The sequence below is a fragment of the Saccharomycodes ludwigii genome, chromosome II (genome assembly GCF_020623625.1).
Source record: "Saccharomycodes ludwigii strain NBRC 1722 chromosome II, whole genome shotgun sequence".
NCBI classification, from domain to species: domain Eukaryota; kingdom Fungi; phylum Ascomycota; class Saccharomycetes; order Saccharomycodales; family Saccharomycodaceae; genus Saccharomycodes; species Saccharomycodes ludwigii.
The window spans coordinates 2,136,046-2,157,359 of NC_060201.1; the positions used below are offsets into that span (position 1 = coordinate 2,136,046).

Consider the following 21,314-nt stretch of genomic DNA (forward strand, 5'->3'; position numbering starts at 1 on the left):
TTTTTATTTTTTTTTTATTTTTTTACATTTTTTTTTTTTTTTTTTTTTAAACATTTTTATTAATTAGTTTTATGATGATCATAAATGATCTCATTTTCTTGACAATTTCATCATATCTTTCCTAACTATAGTTAGGGAAATGATTTGCTTAGTTGTTGAATTCAATACTAACCTTTCATGGAATATATATGAAACATGTTTGATTTAACTGAATTAGGATAGAGGAACAAAATGGTTGGTTTAATTTGTTGCTAGGTTAAGGGGGGAAATAAAAGAAAAAAAGGCATGGTTTCGAAGAGATTCTAAAACAGTTCTATTACCATTTTAATACTTCCCCTTTTTTTTTTTTTTTTCTCTCGAACCAACAAGATTTGTTTTGTTTATTATTGATCAATTTCTTTAAAAAAAAACGCGAAGACAAAAAAAAAAAAATATTATCAAAACTTACCAAGAAATTATCAATATAAAAACAAAATGCTATTTCATATCTTTAAGTTTAATTTCTTATAATCAATCTTTATTTTTTTTTTTTACCTGCTCTAACATATATATATGTATATTTTCCCCTCAATTTCTTTTTAGTTCTAAAGGTGAAAGGAAAAAAAAAAAAAAAAAGGAGATAAAAAGAACAAGTAAAGAAAATAAAATAAATGCTATTCAAGAAATCGTCATCATCATCTGTTGTCACTACTAACAAAATTAATAAGAGGAAAATTTTCAAATCTAAAATTATATCAACCACATTAACTTTGGTAACAATATTGCTGTTTATATTTTTAACCTCGAATGAATTAAGCGGTTGGATTAACAACATTGAAGCTTCAATACATCAAATAGTTACATATAAGAATACAAGTAGTACTCTCACTGATAACGGAAATGATGTGCATGAACAAATGGAACAAAATCCAGCTACTGTAGCAAATACCAACACGGAACATGCTAAAGATACAAATACCAATAAAGAAGAGAAGAATAGTATTTTAGATAGTAAAAAGTTAATCAATAATGATGAGATTTTATCAAATCAACAAGTTATTGATCATGAGATTAATTCTATATTGACTACCATAAAAGCAACAACCATTAAATCTTCTTTACCGACGCCAGAAATGATGGGTAAGAAATTTCCAGGTGAAATACCTCCCACGCAACCCCATAGTACTAAAACATTGGTAAAATCAACCATTACAGAATACAAGCATAATGACGATTTTGATCCAATGATTTCATTTCATGAAATTATAAATACATCACCTGTAGTGATTTTTTGCAAATTTGGTAGTAAAGATTGCGAATATTTAACAAATTTATTAAATTCAGAATACGAGATAACACCTCAACCCATAGTAGTTGAGTTAAATAAACATAAACATGGCAAACTATTACAAGACTATATTCAAAATAACAAACTAATTGTTTATGGTGAAACATTACAAGGTCTAAACTATGATAATGAACTTTTATTGGACGTTCCTTATTTGTTTATAAATGGTGCTTCCATCATTAATAGAGGTATTTCCCATGATATCAAGAAGCTACATAAGAACAATCAATTGTTGGACAGGTTTAATCATTATGCTAGTGATAATGTCTCATTTAAGCGTATCGGAAGTCCATCAAATAACTAATTAGTGTAAAATTATATGTACTATTTATTTATTTATTTGTTTGTTTGTTTGTTTGTTTGTTTTAAAAAACAATGTCTTCCCCCCACATACATAAGAGTCCCTTTAAATAACCATTACTCTTAACATATATAATTCTACATCTGGTGTCTTTATCAAAGACCTTTTCTGTGATTTCAGATAGCTGTACTAAATTTGAGTTTTTAGGTAGAAATAGTACGATATTTTTACTAAATTTTTTAAAACTCATCAAAATATTAGTTAATCCACCACCAAAGCCGTTTAAATTTTTTTCTAAATCATAATATTCACTCAGTAAATATTCAGGACCACCCCAAGGCGGTGAACTGAACACACACCCTACGCAATTACCTGTTTGATTTAAAAGATTTAATAGATCATCCTCTTTTTTAAACCAATCACCGTATTTCAATAAAACTCTATCTTGAACGTTATACAATTCACTGTTTTTATAGGTACAATACAAATGCTCAATATTATTGTCTACACCTATACAATTGGGGAATTTTTTGGCGAACTGTATTGTATTACCACCACCACCGCAACAGCAATCAATAATAATAGTTTTGTTTAAATCTTTTTTGGAATTTAATAGACAGGAATATATATAGTCTGCGATAAACAAAGAAATATCTTCTGGGGTAACGCTGTACCATAATTCATCAGTCATATACAAACAACACGATTTATTAGTTTGTAATTTACTAAAAATGGTATACCTGTTTAAATAATATTTATATATTCTTGCATCTTGTTTAGACAATGATTTACTGTTGGATATTCCAGTTTCAGTATTATTAAATCTACTTTTGATTTTTTTATCAGTTATTTTCAAGGATTCTGGATCGAAGTTATACTGTAATAGATTTATGATATCTAAAAGTTCATTTTCATCAAAGATTATAAGTTTAGATAGGAAATCTTTTAATTCGAAATGATTCATTTATAGTTTGTCGATGGTGTATTTTTACAAGTTTTTCGGTTTATGTGAGTGTTTGTTTGATGACGGAAGCATTTTAATCTTATGGGGGATGAAAACGTTAAATTTTTTTTTTTTTTTTTTTTTTTTTTTTTTTTTCTTTTTCTTTTTTGGAAAAAAAGATTTTAAATGGATTGTGCATCTGTAACTTATTGAAACCTGTACATTTTAGATTTAGATGTAATTAAAAGAAGAACGAAAAAGAAAGAAAAAAAAAAAAAAAGCTGGGTTTTTTTCCCTTTTTGGTAAAAGAACAAAAAAAGAGTGCAAGAATTAATAATATAGATGGGAATTGGCGGCTAAATAAAAAAAAAAAACCATAATTTGTTATTATTTATTACTATCTAAAATATTGCTGGTGTTTTTTTTCTTTTTTTTTTTGATTCAGATCTGCGATGAACTTTTTAAAAAAAAAAAAAAAGATAAACAAAACACCAGCAATATTTATTATTACCAAATTACTAAATTAATTAAAGCTCAGCAAATCAATCCATCTTAACTAAATAATATCTATATATAAGATCAAAATATATAAATAAGCAAAAGAGAAATTCAAATCTTTAAACAAAAATCTAAAGGGGGGGAAAAAAAAAAAAGAAAAAAAAAAAAAGTTAATTATATAAATAAATAAATAAATATATATACGTAAACAAAATAACAATCTTAAAACTTTTTTAGTTTCTATTTTACTCTTTATTCCTTTTCCATTCTTCCTATTTTTAAAAAAAAAACACACACACACACAAGCACTCAGCTGGAAAAAGAAAAAAAAAAAAACAAAAAAAAAACCCCAATATAATAAATAAAAGTACAAATGAGAGAACCAATTAGAACAAAAACAAAATCTTTTTCTGGCACTCAAAGTGATTTCAAATTCCCTACACAAATATCCGGTATTGAAGACCTAAAAGATTCATTAACTTCACCCAGGTCAAGATTAATACCCAATTGCTCAACGAATAATAAATATTATATGAGTAACCATTATTTACTAAACGCAGTCGTGTCTGCTCAAATGTTAACCCATAATCCAATTGATGAAAAGAGACCTGTTGTAGATGTGGTTAAAAAGAAAAATAACAGTAGAACCAAAAAGAAACTGATTAATACTACCGTTGTCAATGACAACACGAAAGCCCCTGCTAATATTTCCACCGACACCAGCCAAACAAATAATTGTATAAATGACAAACTACAAACTATAAGCAATGTTCCCAGAGGAAACAGTTTTAAAAGACTAAACAGCACTAGATATAGTAACAGTATAAGGAGAATGAGTAGCACGAGAAGTAATAATAATAGCACTTATACTCGTTACCATAACATGAGTTCTAGCAGAAGAAGACTATCCCAAAAAAATTCAAATATAATATTAAAAGCTACTTTGGACGAATCAAAGAGCGAAACATCAAATGGTACAAAATATACCACAAACAGTTCCTTGGGCAGTTATTCATTTGCCAATATTTCCGATAATACAACGGAAAATTTATTATCTTCACCAAAATCGAAAAAGAGTAGTGATGCTCCAAGTAGTAATGTTAGTAGTAACAATAAACTAAAATCAAATTCAATTAAAAGACAGACCACTGGGTTGGAAAGCAAGTCATCACTTTCGACAAATGTCTCATCACAACAAGCACAAGATTTAAAAAAAACGGAAAGTTCGATAGAAGATGAAAAAAACGAATATCCCATTACTACTAAACGCAATACCTCTGGTATTTACAAAACTTTTAGTTCCTATCGTTCAATGATGAGCTCTAATAGTTTGATATCTGATTTAGGCAGTGAACCAGAAATTTTTAATGCTCCAGAAACCAAACCTTCTATCTTAGGATTAAATAAAATTACCGAAGATATGGTACAAACCGATTTTTATGTCAATGAAGAAAGAGAAGAAGAAAAAAGAGAAGAAGAAAAAGGAGAAGAAAAAGGAGAAGAAAAAGAAGAAAAAGAAGATGAAAAAGAAAAAAATAAGAGAGAAAAACAGAAAAAAGGGGAAGAGAAAGAAATAGACAATGTCAATACCCCTAAACTTATGTCTAGTATCTCCGCTAAGCCATCCGTAGTAAGGATAAGACAGAAACCTAGTATGAATAATAGAAGTTTAACAGAACGTTCATCAAACGCTGCTACCAATAGATATGCTTCGACTGTTATTAATGCCAATAGTTTTACTAATAACGTTGCCAATATTAATGCAGCTACTGCTGATGACGATTTTGTTGTTATTAACTTAACTGATGAAGAGGGGTTAAATTACGATGCCAGTGAGAAACAGAGCACAATTACAAAGAATCCACTATGCAAATTGAAAAGATCCAAAGCTATTCGTTGCAAAGGTGGTTTATTAAGATACTTTATGAAATTTGGCACCTTCACCAAAAAAAGATTAAAAAAATTGAAATTAGTTATTAGTAAAACATTGCATCGCACAAAGAGGAAATCTAAACAGTTTTCAAGGTCACCCTCTACTATATCTAGACGCAAAACCAGCGAAAAGACCCAACAATTCAAAACCACAAACCATTTACAAAGAGCCAATAATAATTTATTTTACGGTGCAGGTGGTAATAATAATATTAAAAGAAGCATGTCAACATTGTTAAGTCATTCAACCAATTCAGTGGGTAGGAACATGAGCCAGCTGCTTAATTCCTCTGCCCAATCAATTGCAAGAAATGATACTAGTGTCACCAATAGTACCAACAATAACCTCAATACCAATATTATACATCACACTAGTTTTAAAAGAACGTCATTAAGAAGATCTCCATCATCTATTAAAAGAGCTGTTTCTATATTAGGATCCAATAGCGTTTTAAATCGTACTGAAACAATAAGTACTGCTACTTTGAACAATATCAATAACAATAATATTCCATTATCAGACTCTAGAGCCAATTCTATAACTTCTTCTGTCGCATCCAGTGCTGTGGGCAAGTTTAATCAATCGAGACCAACATTGAGATTAAATACTTATCTTCCATCAGTCGTTTCTGCTAGATCACCATCTGTTGTTGTGCAAAATAAGGTTATACCATTGGAATCTTTCCATGAAGAAATGGAAGATGACATGGTTGAAGCAAGGAAGACATTAATGCTAAATAAAAAAACTGATTTACTGTTTAAACCAAATATTATTATCAATAATATCACTGAAGAGGAAGAAGAAGAAGAGGAGAAGGAGGAGGAAGAAGAAGAGGAGGAGAAGGAGGAGGAAGAAGAAGAGGAGGAGAAGGAGGAGGAAGAAGAAAAAGAGGAGAAGGAAGAGAAAGAAGAAAAAGAAAAAGAAGAAAAGGAAGAAAAAGGAGGACAAAAAGAGGAATACATTATAAATACCGACAAGATGGCTAGATACAAATCACAATCAATTTTTCAATCCGAACACTCCTCTATTATCAATGTTTCTGAATTTGAAGACGCTTTAAGTTCCCAGAACTTATTTTTACCAGAAGATGAACAATTTGATTTCACAAATGTTCCAACTATTACCGACTTTACTGACATTAAAGATGAATTAACTGCTATTAATCAAATGAAATTTAACAATGAATGTAATGAACTGGATGATAATGAAAGTGATATTGAAATCATTGGTGAACTTACTCACAAAAGAGCGGCAAGCTCATATTATTCTGTTATGCCAGATATTTTTAAAGAAGAAAATGAAATTGTCAGTGATAATACTAATCCAGATACATTGGTTGCTGACAACATAACCACTGAAGAAGAACAAGAAGAAAACCATATGACTTATTCAGAAAAAGAAAAATCTGAATATGCAGATATGTTGAAAAATTATTTAACAAAAATCATACAAAATCGTATTTTATTACAATTGAAAATATCTGTTTTAGAAAACAATAATGAAGCAAATGAACAAGTACAAGCTTTAATACATCAAGCTATGGGGAGTGACTATGAAGGTTCTACTCAAAATGAAAGCAACACTGATATTGAATGTTACGATTTAACTGATGACAAGTATACCCATGCTATCTGTGATATAAAGGGCAACGAATCGATCTATGATAACGAGGAAGAATACATTTTGAAAATGAAAACTAGTACCACCAGTTTTGTCAAAGCGGCAAGTTTAAGAGCATCTGATAGTTTTAAAAGGACTTTAACAGTTAGATAGATTTATTTATTTACCTATTATTATTATTATTATTTTTTTTTTTTTTTTTTTTTTTTTTTTTTATATATCGGGTTTATACTAATTTTAAGCAATGTATTGTAACTTTTCACTTAGCTTTAGCGATATATATATATAAAAAAAAGAACATCATTTCTCAACCATATACGAAGGAATGATATTTTTTTTTACAATTTCAGGCACATTTATTACTCTACTATCTAGTTCAACTTTCACATTTGGATTTGAAGCAATATCCTTATGATAACCAGTTAAAAATTTGACTATTGGTTCGATATACCATCTATTACCATGGAAATCCAGCCATCCAATATGACCACCTTTGGTTGTATTCAAGCATAAAATGTAAGGATTATTTTCTATTTCTCTATGGGGAATATAACAAGACCCCAGGATTGGATCGTCTAAGCTGTTTAATGTTATTAACGGCGTTTTAATATTAAAAATTCTGTTGGAAGGACTTGCCCTTCTATAATATTCAAACGAGGAGCTTATTCCAAACATTTTACTGGTGTAAACATTATCAAATTCTTCTATCGTTGAAATGCGGTCTTTCCAGTCATGGCCATTGAAATCTAAAAGTGGATTCTTGTTTAATTCTCTTAATTGAGGCAGATTACTTTCGATCAGCTTCAAACAGTTTGATGCCATAACTTTAGAGTATACAGGTCCTAGTATGGATAATTTATTTAAATAAATAGAAGTGATTGACAAATCCCAAGGAACACCTAATGCGATACCTAATTCGACATCACTATGCTCTCCCTCTTGCCCCAAATAATTTACCAAAACACTAGAACCTAAAGAAATACCCAACAGGTAAAATTTCCTTTTCGGATATATTTGGCGTAAATATTTAATGGTATATCTAATATCATTAGTCCAATAACCATTGTACAAAAATGGTGTTGTGATCGTAGAATTATTGCAGCCTCTACTATTTAAAACGCAACTTTTAAAATGGGAGGGCAGTTTTGATAATATGCTAGTTATATACCCTTCATTAGAGCCACCAGTTAACCCATGTAAAAAAATAACCATCGGCGAACTATCATTGATATTATTGCCCTCATAAAATAGTTTGTCGACCTCTCCTTGTGTGAAATAGGTTATATTAAATGGTAGAGGTTTTTTTTGAGAATTTACGTTTTCAGGTAAATTGCAAGACTTATCTTGAACATCAGCATTACAATCATTAGAAGTACTATCATTTACATAGAAATCTAAAGCTCCTTTACCACCATCGGGATAATCCAAAATCAATCTTTTATATGTTACGATAAGAGTTGGGAGTTCAATCAGTCCTCGGGCTAAAGTAGGGTTGTTATTAGTGGATGAGTTCAAAAATGAGGCATAAACTGTTTGTAAATGTCCATTATTGAAAATAGGATGAAATAAACATTTGGCACCGTCATTCCACTCGGGGGAGTATTTATTAATTAAGGTTTTTAATGTTTGGTAGGTTACTTGTTTTTCATTAGTCGTTTGAGATAATTCTTTATTGTTGTTATTAAAAACAAATTTAATAGGATAAAGTGGCAATAATTGAATTACTTTATTACTGAATGTCAGATATTCTAATACCATGTACTTTTTTTTTTCTTTTTTTTTTCTTTTTTTTTAATTCGTTTGATTCGTTTGTTTTAAAAATGTTTTATATAATGTGGATTATAGGAGTCTTTTATATATCCAATAATAGTATCGCTATTAAGCGAAAGTTAAAAAAGGTAAAAAAAGGAAAAAAAGAAAAATTGCACGTGACATACGATGGTAGTTACCCGCCACCATGTGACCAGTGCACCCACCCCAAAATTACCCGGCTTTATATTTTAAAATAGCAAAAAGTTTACTCGACAACAAAGCACAACAACGCGATAGAATAATAATAATAAAAGAAGAAAAAAAAAAAAGAAGGAAATATCATTATTTACTTACTGCTTAGCTTCTTTTTTTATTTTATTTTCTCTTTCTGTCTCGTTCTCTCTGCTTCTATCTTGCCATCTACATTGTAGATTGACTCTAAGACCTTTTTTTTTTTTTTTTCTTTCTTTCTTTTTATATCTATTTATTGTGTCTTTAACCTAACTTTTATAACCATTATCTCCCCTCCATGCTTTTCGTTTTTATTCCTTTTCTTTTTTCTCTTTTCTCTTTTCTCTATTTTCCTTTTTCTTTTTCTTTTTTTCTTTTTTTTTTTAACATCTGTTAAAATATAAAACATAAAAGCAACTAAAATCCCCCTACATTTTATTAGAATACACTATGTACATGTCATTTCTGAGAGGTACCAATGGTACCGCTGCCACTGCCACTACTAGCAAATTATTAAGAAGAGCAAATAATCATATATCAACTCAAAACAACAACAACACTAAATCGTTATATCTGTTAAATACTGCGGTTGTAAGATTTCAGTCTTCATTTAGTTTCAGTAGCAATACCAAATTATTACAAAATCAACAGCAGACATCTAAGAAGTCAGGTTCTTCATCTGATACAGTTACAACCAATACTAAAGACACAGCAAATAATGCTGCTACAAACATCTCTTCTCATAATATTGCTCCCACTTTAACTAAATGTGTTAAAGTTAACATAAACAAGAAGAGAAAAGATTATTCTTGGATACCTAGGGTCTCAAATACTGATATTTTATCCAGAAATGAAATATTTAAGGAATCTTTGTATTGTGGGTATAGACCATTATTTCTGGTACACGAAAAAATAGAAGCTAGTGTCAAGAATAAACTTACGAAGAACAAAGCTAAATCTAATCACAATGTTTCATTTTTTAAAGAGATAGAAGTTGATTTAGGACTTAATAATGATTCTAAAAATAATGATAACATAGTTGAATTTGCTTTGAAGTTAGAAAAACAGTTAACTCCGTCGGTTCCATGGATTACTTCGGCTACTGGATTGGAATATTATCCTGAATGGGATCAATTTAGTGAACAGGATTTGAAAGGTGTTGTTCCTTTTCTACCACCACCTAATAAGAGTTTAGATAATGTGATAAGTACCAACCAGGTGGTAGCTAATAATGAACTAGATGGAACAAGTGATAAAGACGCTTTAGAAACCTTGAAAATGGCGACTTTTGAGAACGAGAAGAAAAAATTATTGAGTAGGGATAAAGGTAGAAAAAAATCAATTTTAAGCCTAATGAGATTAAAAAAGAAACTATTCAACTAACGTAGTGTACTTTTCAAGTGCCAATTTTTTCTCTTTAAGAATTTATTATTATTATTATAAGGATTATTATTATAAATATTTTTCCAATTATTTGCGGTGGGTAACAAAATTGTACGGAGGAAGAAGCTGGACATCCGAGTACCCGTTGTAGGCATGTCGGTATTTGGCATTCCCCCCCTTTTTTTTTTTATCCGATTTATTAGATTAGATTTTTTTAGATTTATTTTTTTCATTTGGTTCCTTTAACTCTTCCCACGTTGATACTTATCGGTGATATGCTAGACTGATTATATCTCCAAGCAGGATAAAAGGAGAGAGCATATTTTGTTCCTTTAACCCATGAAAAAAATCAGTTCAAAACCAGCTGGAAAAAAAAGAGAAAGAACAAAAAAACAAAAAAAAAAAAATGGAGTTATAAAAGATGCAATGTGCTAGAGACAACCACCGCCAAATATTATCGTTTTTTTTTTTTTTTTTTTCCATTAATGGTGTAATTTATTTTGAGTCGTCAAACATTTTAATGTAAAAACTTAATTGAATATTATAAATTATCATATACATACATATATATATATATATATATATATTTACACACAATAATAAATGCGTCATCTAAAATATTTTTTACGGAGTAGGTTAACAATTTTGTAAAATGAACTCACAACAGCAACAAGAGCAAAGACAAAAGGAAATATCATGTCCAAATGAGGATATTGAGTGCTTTAATAATGACAACATGAATAGTAATGCTATTGAAAAAACTGATGTATTATTTCAACACAATAATAAAGGTGCCGAGAAACTTACAGATGAAATATCACAAGAACTAGTGAATCACGACATGGATCAAGTGTTTTTAGTCCATTTTAATGAGCGTGAGCAATTTCAGTACATGGTTACGGAACAAGATTATAAAATAGATGTATTAATGGATTTAGCACAACAGGCTGTTGGATTAACTGAAATATATTTATAGTTTAAAAATAAAGGAAGAAAGAGGTAATATATGAGACAAGTAATATATTATTACAATCTTGGTAATCATATATCAAATTAAAAATGACTTGACATTTTTTTTTTTGTTTTTCTACAAAAATATATATAGTACAAAAAACTTGATATAAACATACATATATTAAAAAAAAAAAAAAAAAAAAAAAAAAAAAAAAAGTTAAATTAAACACATCTACTCAACATTTTTAATAATAATACCAGGCTCACCAGGAACAGTGTTTTCAATAATCTTTGGTGATTTTGGAAGTTCAAGCTTTTCGCCGGTGATAATATCAACCCCACTAGTACAACCATAGTCAAAAGAAATAAATTGTAATTTATTTAATTTGACATTTTGCAAAGTGTTCTTAGCAATAGTGTCAACACATAATTTAAGCAATTCACTTTCATCAAATGTTAATTCTCTAGAAAAAACCACCTCTGGTTGTTCCAAAGTTAAACGTTGTTTCAACAAGGAAATATATGGCATAGCTTTCTTCATATCCTTACCTTCAACTTTATTCCTGATAGCTTTATTGTCATTTAATTCGCCACTTTTAAATAATTCTTGTACTAGTTTCAAATATTTAGTTTGCCATTCTGGGAAAGTCTTGGAAACCAAAATAGTTAAATTAACAGGTTTATTTGGATCGACGTCAGAACCTTTACCCTTCTTTTTCTTTAAAGCTTGTCCTTCAGCTTCCCTTATTTTCTTTTGCAAGTTTCTTAAATATGCCAAAGAGTCACTAACACCTATATCTACCGGCTTATCAGCGCGTGGAAATTTGGCATTTTGAGCACTTTTATTGCCATGGTGGCTATTTAGTAATTCTCTATAAATGTATTCAGAGAAATGAGGAACGATTGGACACAACAATAAAGCTTGAGTCTCAATGTATTTTAAAATCAATTTTTTATGCATCAATTCAGTGTTTTCACGGTAATAATCTCTAGCAATTTGATAATCAAATAAACCATATTTCAAAGCAGCTTTATAGTTGGTCAATTTATATTGATTGTAAGTTTCTTCAATTAAATAGTTCATTTCATTATCAAAAGCCTTATCAAAAATTGGATCATATTCACCATCACGATAGTCATCAATGTTTTTCAAAACTTCTTCACTCCATTCTTTCAAAGTAAATAATCTTAGAATAGCCGCATTAGCATTGGATTCATCGAAATTAGCATCTTCAACAGTATCACCAGCATCAGCCAAGGCAATACGGGAGGCATCAGCCCCAAATTTTTCAACAATTTGTTCTAAGGTCATAAAATTACCAGTCGATTTACTCATTTTAGCGTTATTTAATAATAAATGACCATTAGCTCTAATACCCTTTGGCCAAAACTTTCTTGGGAATAATGCAACATGAGTATAGATGAAAAACGTCAAATGGTTTGGAATCAAATCTTTACCAGAAATCGAAACATCTAACGGATAGAAATATTCAAATTCCCTTCTTAATTTATCTAATTTTGCCTTAGGAATAGAGCTACTATCACTAATATCATCTTTGTGTTGAAAGATATAATCAAATACCTCATCGCTCATCTCCTCAGCTTTAATCCCCAAAGGCCCAATTTCTGTACCGTAATAGTCTTTAAATAATAAATGGGAAATGGTATAGAAGGCTTGGTAAATTGTGGAATCACTTAAAGATTCAACTAAATATTTTGGATCCCATGGCAACTTGGTACCCAAACCATAAGTACGACAAACAGCCCAATTCTTTAACCAATCAAAAACACCTTCAAAGGCATTTTTAACTTCTGGTGCGAAAAATTGCATTTGTTCAACGCATTCCAATGCTAATTTTTTCCAAGACTCTTCACCATAATCAACATACCATTGATCTTCCAAAGAAACAATGCAATCATCACCTGAACGAGAAATAACCAATGATTCGGGCTCATTATAAACAAAAGCTTTGCCCTCCTTAATTAAATTCTCTTTGACTTTGTTTTTGGCTACTTCAACTTTTTCACCCTTGTATGAACCGTATATCATAACACCAGTGTAATAATCTTCTTTATACGCCAACTTTTTGGCTTCAGCTAATTGATTAGTATCTTTTGGCGATCTAATTTTTAATTCTTCACAGAGAGTTTTGGCAGTTAAATCTCCATATTTTTCAGTATGGATAATTTTGACTGGTTCATGCTTGACCCATTCAGCTTCAATACCATAATATTCTGGTTTATTTTGTAAATCTTTAGTGGTTATGTAATCATCTGGAGAATTGGATGGAACACAAGTGACAACACCAGTACCCTTAGTGGCAATAACAGTTTCCATAGGTAGGATTCGTAATTCCTCATAAACAGATAGTGGTGCATGTATTTTGGTACCAATAAATTTTTTACCGTTAATGGTGATGACTGGCTTATAGTAACCTCTTTTGGGTGTCAATTTTTGATAAGACATGTTTTTAAAGGCACGCTCGGTGGTAATGTAGTAGGAGTTGTGGCCACCGTCAAAAATACCATACTCAATTCTGGGGGATACAAAACAACAAGTTTGTCCATACATGGTTTCTGGTCTTAAAGTAGCAGCAACAAAGTAAAATTTCTTGGATTTATCCAAGTCAGCACAGTTTTTAATGATTTCTGCAGCCTCTGGTGCAAATTCGGTGGCCTCAATCTTAATTCCAACATATTCCTGAGGGGTGACACCTTCTCCAGATTGTCTATCATGATCCATACAAGCTTGACCATCCTTTTCAGAGTAGATAGTATAACGTTCACCAAATTTGATCTTACCAGCTTCCTTCATCTTATTCATTTGCCATCTAATAAATGCATCATAGTATGGGTTAACATCGGTAGTAATAAAAGACCTTCTCCAATCGACTCTGGCCCCAAAAGAACTACAATCTTTTTGGCATAAAGGAGGGAAATAATTTAACCAATAATTGGAGTCGGCAAATTTAATAAGCTCTTCTTTTGGAATACCTAATTGCAACATGATTTCAAATTGGTATTTACCACGACCTTTCTTGGCAGCAGCCTTGGATTTTTTAGCCTTGAATTTAGTGACATCTTCACTACCTGTTGAGGTAGATTTTTCTTTTATTTCAACTTCATCGCCATCGTCCTTTGGAACTTTGGAAAAATCTTTACCAAACAATTCGATTTCCCTTTTCAATTTATCGGCACAAGCTAAAATAGGCATACCAGTACAGTGAAACCCTAATGGAAACAAAGCCCTTTTGCCATTCATTCTTTCAAATCCAACGCTAAATTCGACTTTTGATAGGGTAAAACAATGGCCAGCGTGCAAAACACCATTCATGTAAGGATAAGCCATCGAAGACATGAATTTTGGGTATTTTTTTTGAAGTTCCTCAGAATCAATAGTGATTGGTTCATCTTCAAGACTTGGAGCGTCGACTTCAAACAAATGCTCTTCTGCCCAAAGTTTTTGATATTTTTTTTCAATAGCGATCAATGCATCTCTACGAGCAGTGTTTTCTAAGACCAAACCTTTAGAATCTGCCATTTCTTTTGTTTATTTCGGTATATTGTGCGATGTATATTTATAATGTGGAAATGTAAATATTGATGAATAAAAGGAACGTAACGAAGTATTAAAGAATTCAGTTAAATATAAAAAAAAATTATTACAATATTTTTTTGAATAAAAGAGGATGATTTAAAACAAAAGAAAAAATTTTTTTTTTTCTCTTTTTCTTCTTTTTTTTTTTTCTTCAATTGTACGATATTTTCTGAGTATTTTTGATAGTAAAACAAAAAAAAAAAAAAAAAAAAAAGAAAAAATTGTAAAAATTTGCAGAAAAAAAAAAAAAAAAAAAAGTAGTTTTAAACGAAACAAAAATATAAAATCACGTGCGAGTTCCACCATCATCGATTGCGCTGTGTGTTCGTATTTATCGATCAACCAAACATTAAAACAGAATATTATCTTTTTGAACTGCTAGATTAATAAACTAAATATATATAGATAGATTGATATCTAACTATATCAAACATCAAAACCTTTATCTTTTAATTTGTGAACTGTCCATATCCATGTGGATGCTGTATAATCCAAGTTGTTAGCCACTCCGCCAGGAACCTTCTCAATGCCCTTGCTGTTAAAATACTTCCCACTACTTTGCTCAATGTTCAAATCCTCAGATAACGCCGTCTTCAATAAAGATACTGCACCTGATTCTCTAGATACACTAAAAAATATCCCAATTACTTGGAAAAATAACCAAAAAAAGATTCCAAATATAGGTAGTCGTGTCCAATACGAAAATAAACCTGTATCCATAACAATTCCGGGGTGTATCGCTAAACAATATATATCGCTATGTTTAATAGCTAAAATTTTAACAAATTGAATACAAGCTGTTTTTGCAATAGCAAACCTAATCCATGTAAATATCATATTGGGAAAATAATTGAAACCATTGTTTATATCTAAATTAATAATTTGTAAGTTATGACTGACACTTGAAACTGATATTACTCTTCCGTGGCACTTTTTTATCAAAGGTAATAGTTCTATAGTTAATAAGAAATGTGCTATATAATTGGTCTGTAATTGTATTTCAATCCCATCTTTTGTTTCTTCAAAGGGAACTCCCATTGCACCACCATTATTTATTAAAAGATCTACTTTTGTTTCTATTTTGTTTTTTATAAACCAATTTGAGATATTTTTTTTGATGCTTTTCAAATCAGCTAGATCAATGTTTATATACCTTAGCTCTCCAAAACATTCTTCATATTCCTCCTCTTTTGCAATGAGCTTCTTGGTTATGATTTCTTGTTTTATCTGGCTTATTATCTTATTAGCTTTATGAGTATTTTTACAACATAAATATATTATAAAACCATGTAGATATAGATGTAATGCAGTGTGGAATCCAATTCCAGTAGTAGGTCCTGTTATTATGGCCACTTTTCGTTCTAGTTGGGGATTATAATATGGCAAATGATCCAACTCTTTAATATATTTATCTTTAATGGTAACCATAAGGAGTATTTATTTATTTATTTTTTTACTTTAGATAAATGTATATATATATATATATATACATACATATATACACATATATATATATATATTTCTACCCTTTATCGCATGTATACGTTTATTAGTATTTAGTTGTGGGTTGTTTATTTAACTTGGTACCTAAAACGCTTTGCTACCAAAATGAGAAAAAAAAAAAAAAAAAAAAAAGGAAAAAAGAAAAGAAAGAAAAAAAAAAAAAAAAAAAGTACATATAAACTTTTTTTGCATTGGGTATTATCATTATCTTACTTTATGAGTTAATTTTACTATACTTGATTAAAAAAAAAACAAAAAAAAAAAACTATAATGGATTACGACGAGATTTTATTTGGATTAAATCCACTAATTAATATCACATCTGCAGACTCTGACATTCCTATAGAAAATGATCTTATTATCAATAGTTATGTGACAGTTTTGGACCAATTGGCTGTCTGCTTGAGAGCTCCCAAAAATAGGGACATCATAAGAGAATCAAATCTTTTCAATCAATTGAATAGGATATTGGAGTTATCTTTGGATGAATTGTTTAAATTTCCTAATATTGACAACTGGTGCAAACTTTGTTCTGAATTGATCAGATGTGTCGCCAATTCTCTCATCGATAATAATCTAAATAGAAAAATTTGGTATAATGGGAAAAATAATAAATTTATAAAATATTATTTTAATAAAATTTTAAGCCTATCTTTTAATAGTAATAATAGCAATACAAATCACGATATTTATATGAGAGCTATTGTTTTGATCAGAAATTTCATATTGGAGGAACACGAGACTGATGAATATAAAAAATTCTGTTGCAAGTTTATATTTAAATCCCTATTAAAGTTTTTAGAAAGTATAATTAATGTTTTCAGAGAGGATGAATACAACGATGTGGCAATTCTAGGCTTTGATTTGTTGGACGAATTAATTCCGTATTACAATAACAATGATGATATCTCAACGCTTTTAATTGTTTCCAAATTTCTCCATAAAGTAGCAATAACCACTAACTCCGAAGAGTTTGAATCTGTGAATAGGCTTGAGAATGATGACAATGACGATTATGAAGAAACTATTAGTGAATCGCTATTAAAAAGTACAACCAATATACTAGAAAGTTTACTTAAAAATGAAAATATAAAATTTGGGACTTCCTTAAATGTTGTTTCTCAAATCAACAGCGCTTTATTTAGTTCTTTATCCCATTTAGAATTAATATTTGATTTGCCATCAAGGTTGATAATTTTAAGAAGAATAAGTACATCACTGGGCTTAATATCTGCAAATGAAACAAATCCAAATAAACAAGATGTTCCTTTTTTCATTGAAAACATCAATTTCTGCAAAGCGCAATCATATACTATTTTTGCTTCCATGCTATGTCTTTCAAATTCTATAACTGCTAGAAACGATGTTAACTCAATTTTGAAACATTTGTCGTACCATACAATCATAACCAAAGCCAAAATTTTTAATGATCCATGGCAATATCAAGGCTTTTTGGATCTATTGAAGAAAATGATTTCCATTGTAAATTACCCTGAAGATTCAACAGATATCTCCAATATGTTCAAGATTTTATTGAATGCGCATACTCAGTGTAAATTCTACCCTCAATTAGCACCATTGTTGGAAAACTTATTGAATAAATTATTGGCTATTTTACCAAGTTCTCAATTATCTAAATCAACAGAACTATCCACAATAGTTTTAGATAAAGGGGGCGAGACATGTTGTTTATATATTATTAAAGCATTTAGAAACATACAAGGTCCCGAAGTCGGAAATGATGATATAAAAAAATACTGGAATGCATGTTTTAAAGTTGAACAGCATGGTAAAATTGATATCAAGTATTTATTTGAACTTTTAAAGGCCATAGGTGTCTACATAAGAGATTTTGGTGACAGGTCTATATTTATAACTGACCGCGAGTTTTCTAATAAATTATTGACAATATTATATGTAATAAACGAACAAATTTTGGAGAATAATGATCATGATAATAGTGCAGCGGAAAGAGCTGTTTTAAATAATGCAAAATTTGTTTGCGGTATGGTTTTGAATCATGCTGACGTAAACCAAACACCTGATTTAATTAAGGTATGTAACAAGTTTTTGAAAGACTTAAGCTAGACCATGTGTCATTTAAGATTATTTTTAAAAATTTGCAACATACATACGAGGTTCGAAATACAAAATTTCACAGTGGGTTGGTGATATATAATGTTTTCTCTAAATTCTAATTAGTTTTTTATTTTTTTTTTTTTAATTATTATTTGAACTAATATAAGGGATAATCGTTTAAAGGTCTGTATGATTTACAAGTATTTTGAAAGGGTAGCTGTGGCTTTTCATTTTTTTGGCGGAAAAGAAAAAAAGATTAAAAAAAAGAAAGCTTTCTAATATTCGTTTAAAGTTTAAAGTATATAATTTATTTAATTTTATAAGAAGAGGAAAATGAAGGGCTTTGCTATTTATTTTTTTTTTTTTTCTTTTTCTTTTTCTTTTTCTTTTTTAGCAACAACCTTTAAAAACAAACATATGAAAAAGCTAAACTGCTTCTGGTACCCGAGTAGAAGTCCTCTTCAACAACTGCATATAACAATACATAAATTATGTACAAATCTATCACTACATACAACAAAGGAGAGTGCGAATTACTAGGACCAATATCATTATTTATTCAGATATGCATGGGTGCTTCTGCAATAGGTATTTTAATTTGGAAAAGAAACTATCATGAACATCCGAAAAGAAGATGGAGAGTATGGTTCTTCGATATAAATAAACAGATATTGGGCGCAATTACAATTCATACGTTGAATATAGCATTAAGTGTTTTTAGAAATTCTTTAGGCACCGTAACTTCTACCAATACTCAAGAGGATGACCAATGCGATTGGTATTTTTTAAATTTATTGTTAGATACCACTATTGGGATACCTATTCTTTGGGTATTTTTATATATTGTGGAAGGTACTTGCAGACTTTTACGAATTAGAAACATAGAAAGCGGTAATTATTTTGATATGACTACAAAAAAAGGACCTTTGTATTCTGCTTTTTTTAAACAACTAGGAATATTCATAAGTTCTTTGATGATGATGAAAGGTGTAATTTATATCATATTGAATTCATTTGAATCTTTTGCTGATTGGTTTGCTGATCTGGTTTTAAATTGGGCAGATGCTTGGCCTAATTTCCAGGTTTTTTTGGTAATGTTTGTCTGGCCAGTTATTTTAAATTGTTTTCAATATTATTGCATTGACAATATAATCAAGGTACCTTCATCCATGGATTATTCCGATAATTTTGTCCTTGAAGCTGACGAGGAGAGAGAGTGTGCCAATAATAGGAATTTTTATAGTTGTGAAGAACATCAATGTATTGTTTGAATATTTATAGACGTTTCTATTCTGTGTGTATTAAAACACAGAATGTAGGACATAATATGTTTGTTTTTAAACAGATAAACATGTGGAATTATTAATTTTTAAAGTTGTATTTGATGTTATTATTTATAACACTTTAGTGATAAATATCAATGGAATAGTTTTTGAGGTGGCTTTAAAGTTTCAGTGGAAATGTTTGCACGTGACTTGTCTTAATGAAACGAAACCGCTAAGAAAATACGCAAATATATATTTATAGGAACAAATTTAGCAGCTAAAACAATCGCGCGTTCCACTCGGCTAAAAAAGAAAAAGACAATAAAAGTGTCACAGATTTCATCTTAAAAAATGAAAATAAAATTATATACCAATCTTCCTAAAACAAATACAAAAAAATATCGTTAAAATAATAATAACGAAAAAAAAAACTGAAACTATCACTGAAACTAAAACTAAAACTAAAACAAATAATGTATAGAAATAATACATTTAATTTTTCAAACGTATCCTCCAGTTTTTTATTTATTTATTTACTTATTTATTTTCTTTTAATTTAAACTATCTTAACTTTTAGAAATATCTACTTTAATATAAAAGGATGTCATTTTTAAATAATTCTTTCTATCTTCTAGTTATAACTTTTTATTTAAAACTTTCCTTATTAAAAAATTAATAAAAGAATAAAATATTACCTTCAAAAAAAAAAAAAGAAAAAATCATAGTTTTATCGAAAGATACGTTTAACTTAAAATACATAAGTAAAGAGTATCATCTCTGAATTTTTAAAAACTAATCTCACTCCAGTCATTCATTATTAATTAGATTATTTTAATTGTTCTGTTAGTACAAACTTTACATCAAAAGGATTAATAAGGTTAACACGATATAAATAAAGAAAAAAAAATAACTATAAACAAATTATTATGAAAATTTCAATCATTTTATCAATTATCGCATTGTTTACACGCATGATTAATGCGATTTACTTAAATGATACAGAACAAACCAGTACTATGACAGATTTAGTATTAACAACAATTACTCTAGGAAGTAATAAACATACTTCTACACCAGCTTCATTTTCTTACACTCCTCTAACTACCACATCTTTTGTCACCGATTACGTTACAATGTTATTGACTTTAAACAACAAAAAAGTTGTTTCCTCGATTTATACTACAGTTCAAGAAAAGATTATTGTCACTCCAGTTTTGTTGAGTTCTTTAGCTTCTGCTACTGCTTCACCATATAACGAGGGATCTACTTCTCCAATTACATCATCACTTTCAAATAATTTTTATTTCACCAACACTTCGATTATTTTATCTAATTCTACTGTTGACAAAGATGTTAATGCCACTTTGTCTACAAGTTCCATGAATTCTTTTTACCAAAATGCTACCAGTTTGTCATAAAAAGAAGCTATTTTTTTTTTTAAATTGGGAAAATAAAAAAAAAAACTATCAAGATGGTTACGTCATGATAAAAATAGTAACTCTAATTTTTTATTTTTATTTTTGTTTTTGTTTTGTTTTGTTTTGTTAAATTGTGGTTTGTTTCATACTTTTTACGTGTTTGTTTATGTATTTGAACTGAAAAAAAAAAAAAAAGTTATTTGACTTAGAACTATTTTTCTTTTTTTAACTATTTTATTATTTTTATTTTTACTTTGTATTTAAATATAACTGTATGCGTTCTTTTTTTTTGCTTTATGTTTTAACTTTTGATTTTGAAACGTTTGTAAACAAACCCATAAACGTTCAAAATATATAATATTTAAATACATTCATTTTTCATCCGATAATATTATCCAACTTGTGTTATTTTCTCTATATTATTTGTTTCATCTTTTATTCCCCCTTTTTCCTCTTGCAAATGACTATTAAAAAATAGTATAAAAAATTATACACATGTCAAAAAAAAA

The 21,314-nt window shown here is 29.3% G+C and overlaps 10 protein-coding genes across 10 annotated transcripts; 6 read left to right on the forward strand and 4 right to left on the reverse strand.

The window, feature by feature from the left end:
* Window positions 1–650: 650 nt before the first annotated feature.
* PRM4 (pheromone-regulated protein PRM4) lies at window positions 651–1,631 on the forward strand (the record flags this gene model as incomplete). Its single annotated transcript, XM_046080689.1, has 1 exon — window positions 651–1,631. The coding sequence occupies one exon, from the start codon at window positions 651–653 to the stop codon at window positions 1,629–1,631; it is 981 nt and encodes a 326-aa protein (XP_045936269.1).
* A 61-nt stretch (window positions 1,632–1,692) lies between these two features.
* TGS1 (RNA methyltransferase) lies at window positions 1,693–2,592 on the reverse strand (the record flags this gene model as incomplete). Its single annotated transcript, XM_046080688.1, has 1 exon — window positions 1,693–2,592. One exon carries the CDS (start codon window positions 2,590–2,592, stop codon window positions 1,693–1,695), a length of 900 nt encoding a protein of 299 aa, XP_045936270.1.
* An 850-nt stretch (window positions 2,593–3,442) lies between these two features.
* On the forward strand, window positions 3,443–6,775 carry AIM44 (Aim44p; the record flags this gene model as incomplete). Its single annotated transcript, XM_046080687.1, has 1 exon — window positions 3,443–6,775. The coding sequence occupies one exon, from the start codon at window positions 3,443–3,445 to the stop codon at window positions 6,773–6,775; it is 3,333 nt and encodes a 1,110-aa protein (XP_045936271.1).
* A 147-nt stretch (window positions 6,776–6,922) lies between these two features.
* On the reverse strand, window positions 6,923–8,380 carry MGL2 (putative carboxylic ester hydrolase; the record flags this gene model as incomplete). The annotated part of the gene is made up of 1 exon (XM_046080686.1): window positions 6,923–8,380. One exon carries the CDS (start codon window positions 8,378–8,380, stop codon window positions 6,923–6,925), a length of 1,458 nt encoding a protein of 485 aa, XP_045936272.1.
* Window positions 8,381–9,055: 675 nt separating this feature from the next.
* On the forward strand, window positions 9,056–9,988 carry PET20 (Pet20p; the record flags this gene model as incomplete). The annotated part of the gene is made up of 1 exon (XM_046080685.1): window positions 9,056–9,988. One exon carries the CDS (start codon window positions 9,056–9,058, stop codon window positions 9,986–9,988), a length of 933 nt encoding a protein of 310 aa, XP_045936273.1.
* Window positions 9,989–10,640: 652 nt separating this feature from the next.
* On the forward strand, window positions 10,641–10,964 carry SCDLUD_002166 (uncharacterized protein; the record flags this gene model as incomplete). Its single annotated transcript, XM_046076869.1, has 1 exon — window positions 10,641–10,964. One exon carries the CDS (start codon window positions 10,641–10,643, stop codon window positions 10,962–10,964), a length of 324 nt encoding a protein of 107 aa, XP_045936274.1.
* A 210-nt stretch (window positions 10,965–11,174) lies between these two features.
* On the reverse strand, window positions 11,175–14,483 carry CDC60 (leucine--tRNA ligase CDC60; the record flags this gene model as incomplete). Its single annotated transcript, XM_046080684.1, has 1 exon — window positions 11,175–14,483. One exon carries the CDS (start codon window positions 14,481–14,483, stop codon window positions 11,175–11,177), a length of 3,309 nt encoding a protein of 1,102 aa, XP_045936275.1.
* A 483-nt stretch (window positions 14,484–14,966) lies between these two features.
* On the reverse strand, window positions 14,967–15,968 carry ENV9 (Env9p; the record flags this gene model as incomplete). Its single annotated transcript, XM_046080683.1, has 1 exon — window positions 14,967–15,968. One exon carries the CDS (start codon window positions 15,966–15,968, stop codon window positions 14,967–14,969), a length of 1,002 nt encoding a protein of 333 aa, XP_045936276.1.
* Window positions 15,969–16,313: 345 nt separating this feature from the next.
* On the forward strand, window positions 16,314–19,393 carry SCDLUD_002169 (STIMATE family protein; the record flags this gene model as incomplete). The annotated part of the gene is made up of 2 exons (XM_046080682.1): window positions 16,314–18,098; window positions 18,650–19,393. 2 exons carry the CDS (start codon window positions 16,314–16,316, stop codon window positions 19,391–19,393), a joined length of 2,529 nt encoding a protein of 842 aa, XP_045936277.1.
* A 920-nt stretch (window positions 19,394–20,313) lies between these two features.
* SCDLUD_002170 (uncharacterized protein) lies at window positions 20,314–20,805 on the forward strand (the record flags this gene model as incomplete). The annotated part of the gene is made up of 1 exon (XM_046076868.1): window positions 20,314–20,805. One exon carries the CDS (start codon window positions 20,314–20,316, stop codon window positions 20,803–20,805), a length of 492 nt encoding a protein of 163 aa, XP_045936278.1.
* Between the last annotated feature and the right edge of the window lie 509 nt (window positions 20,806–21,314).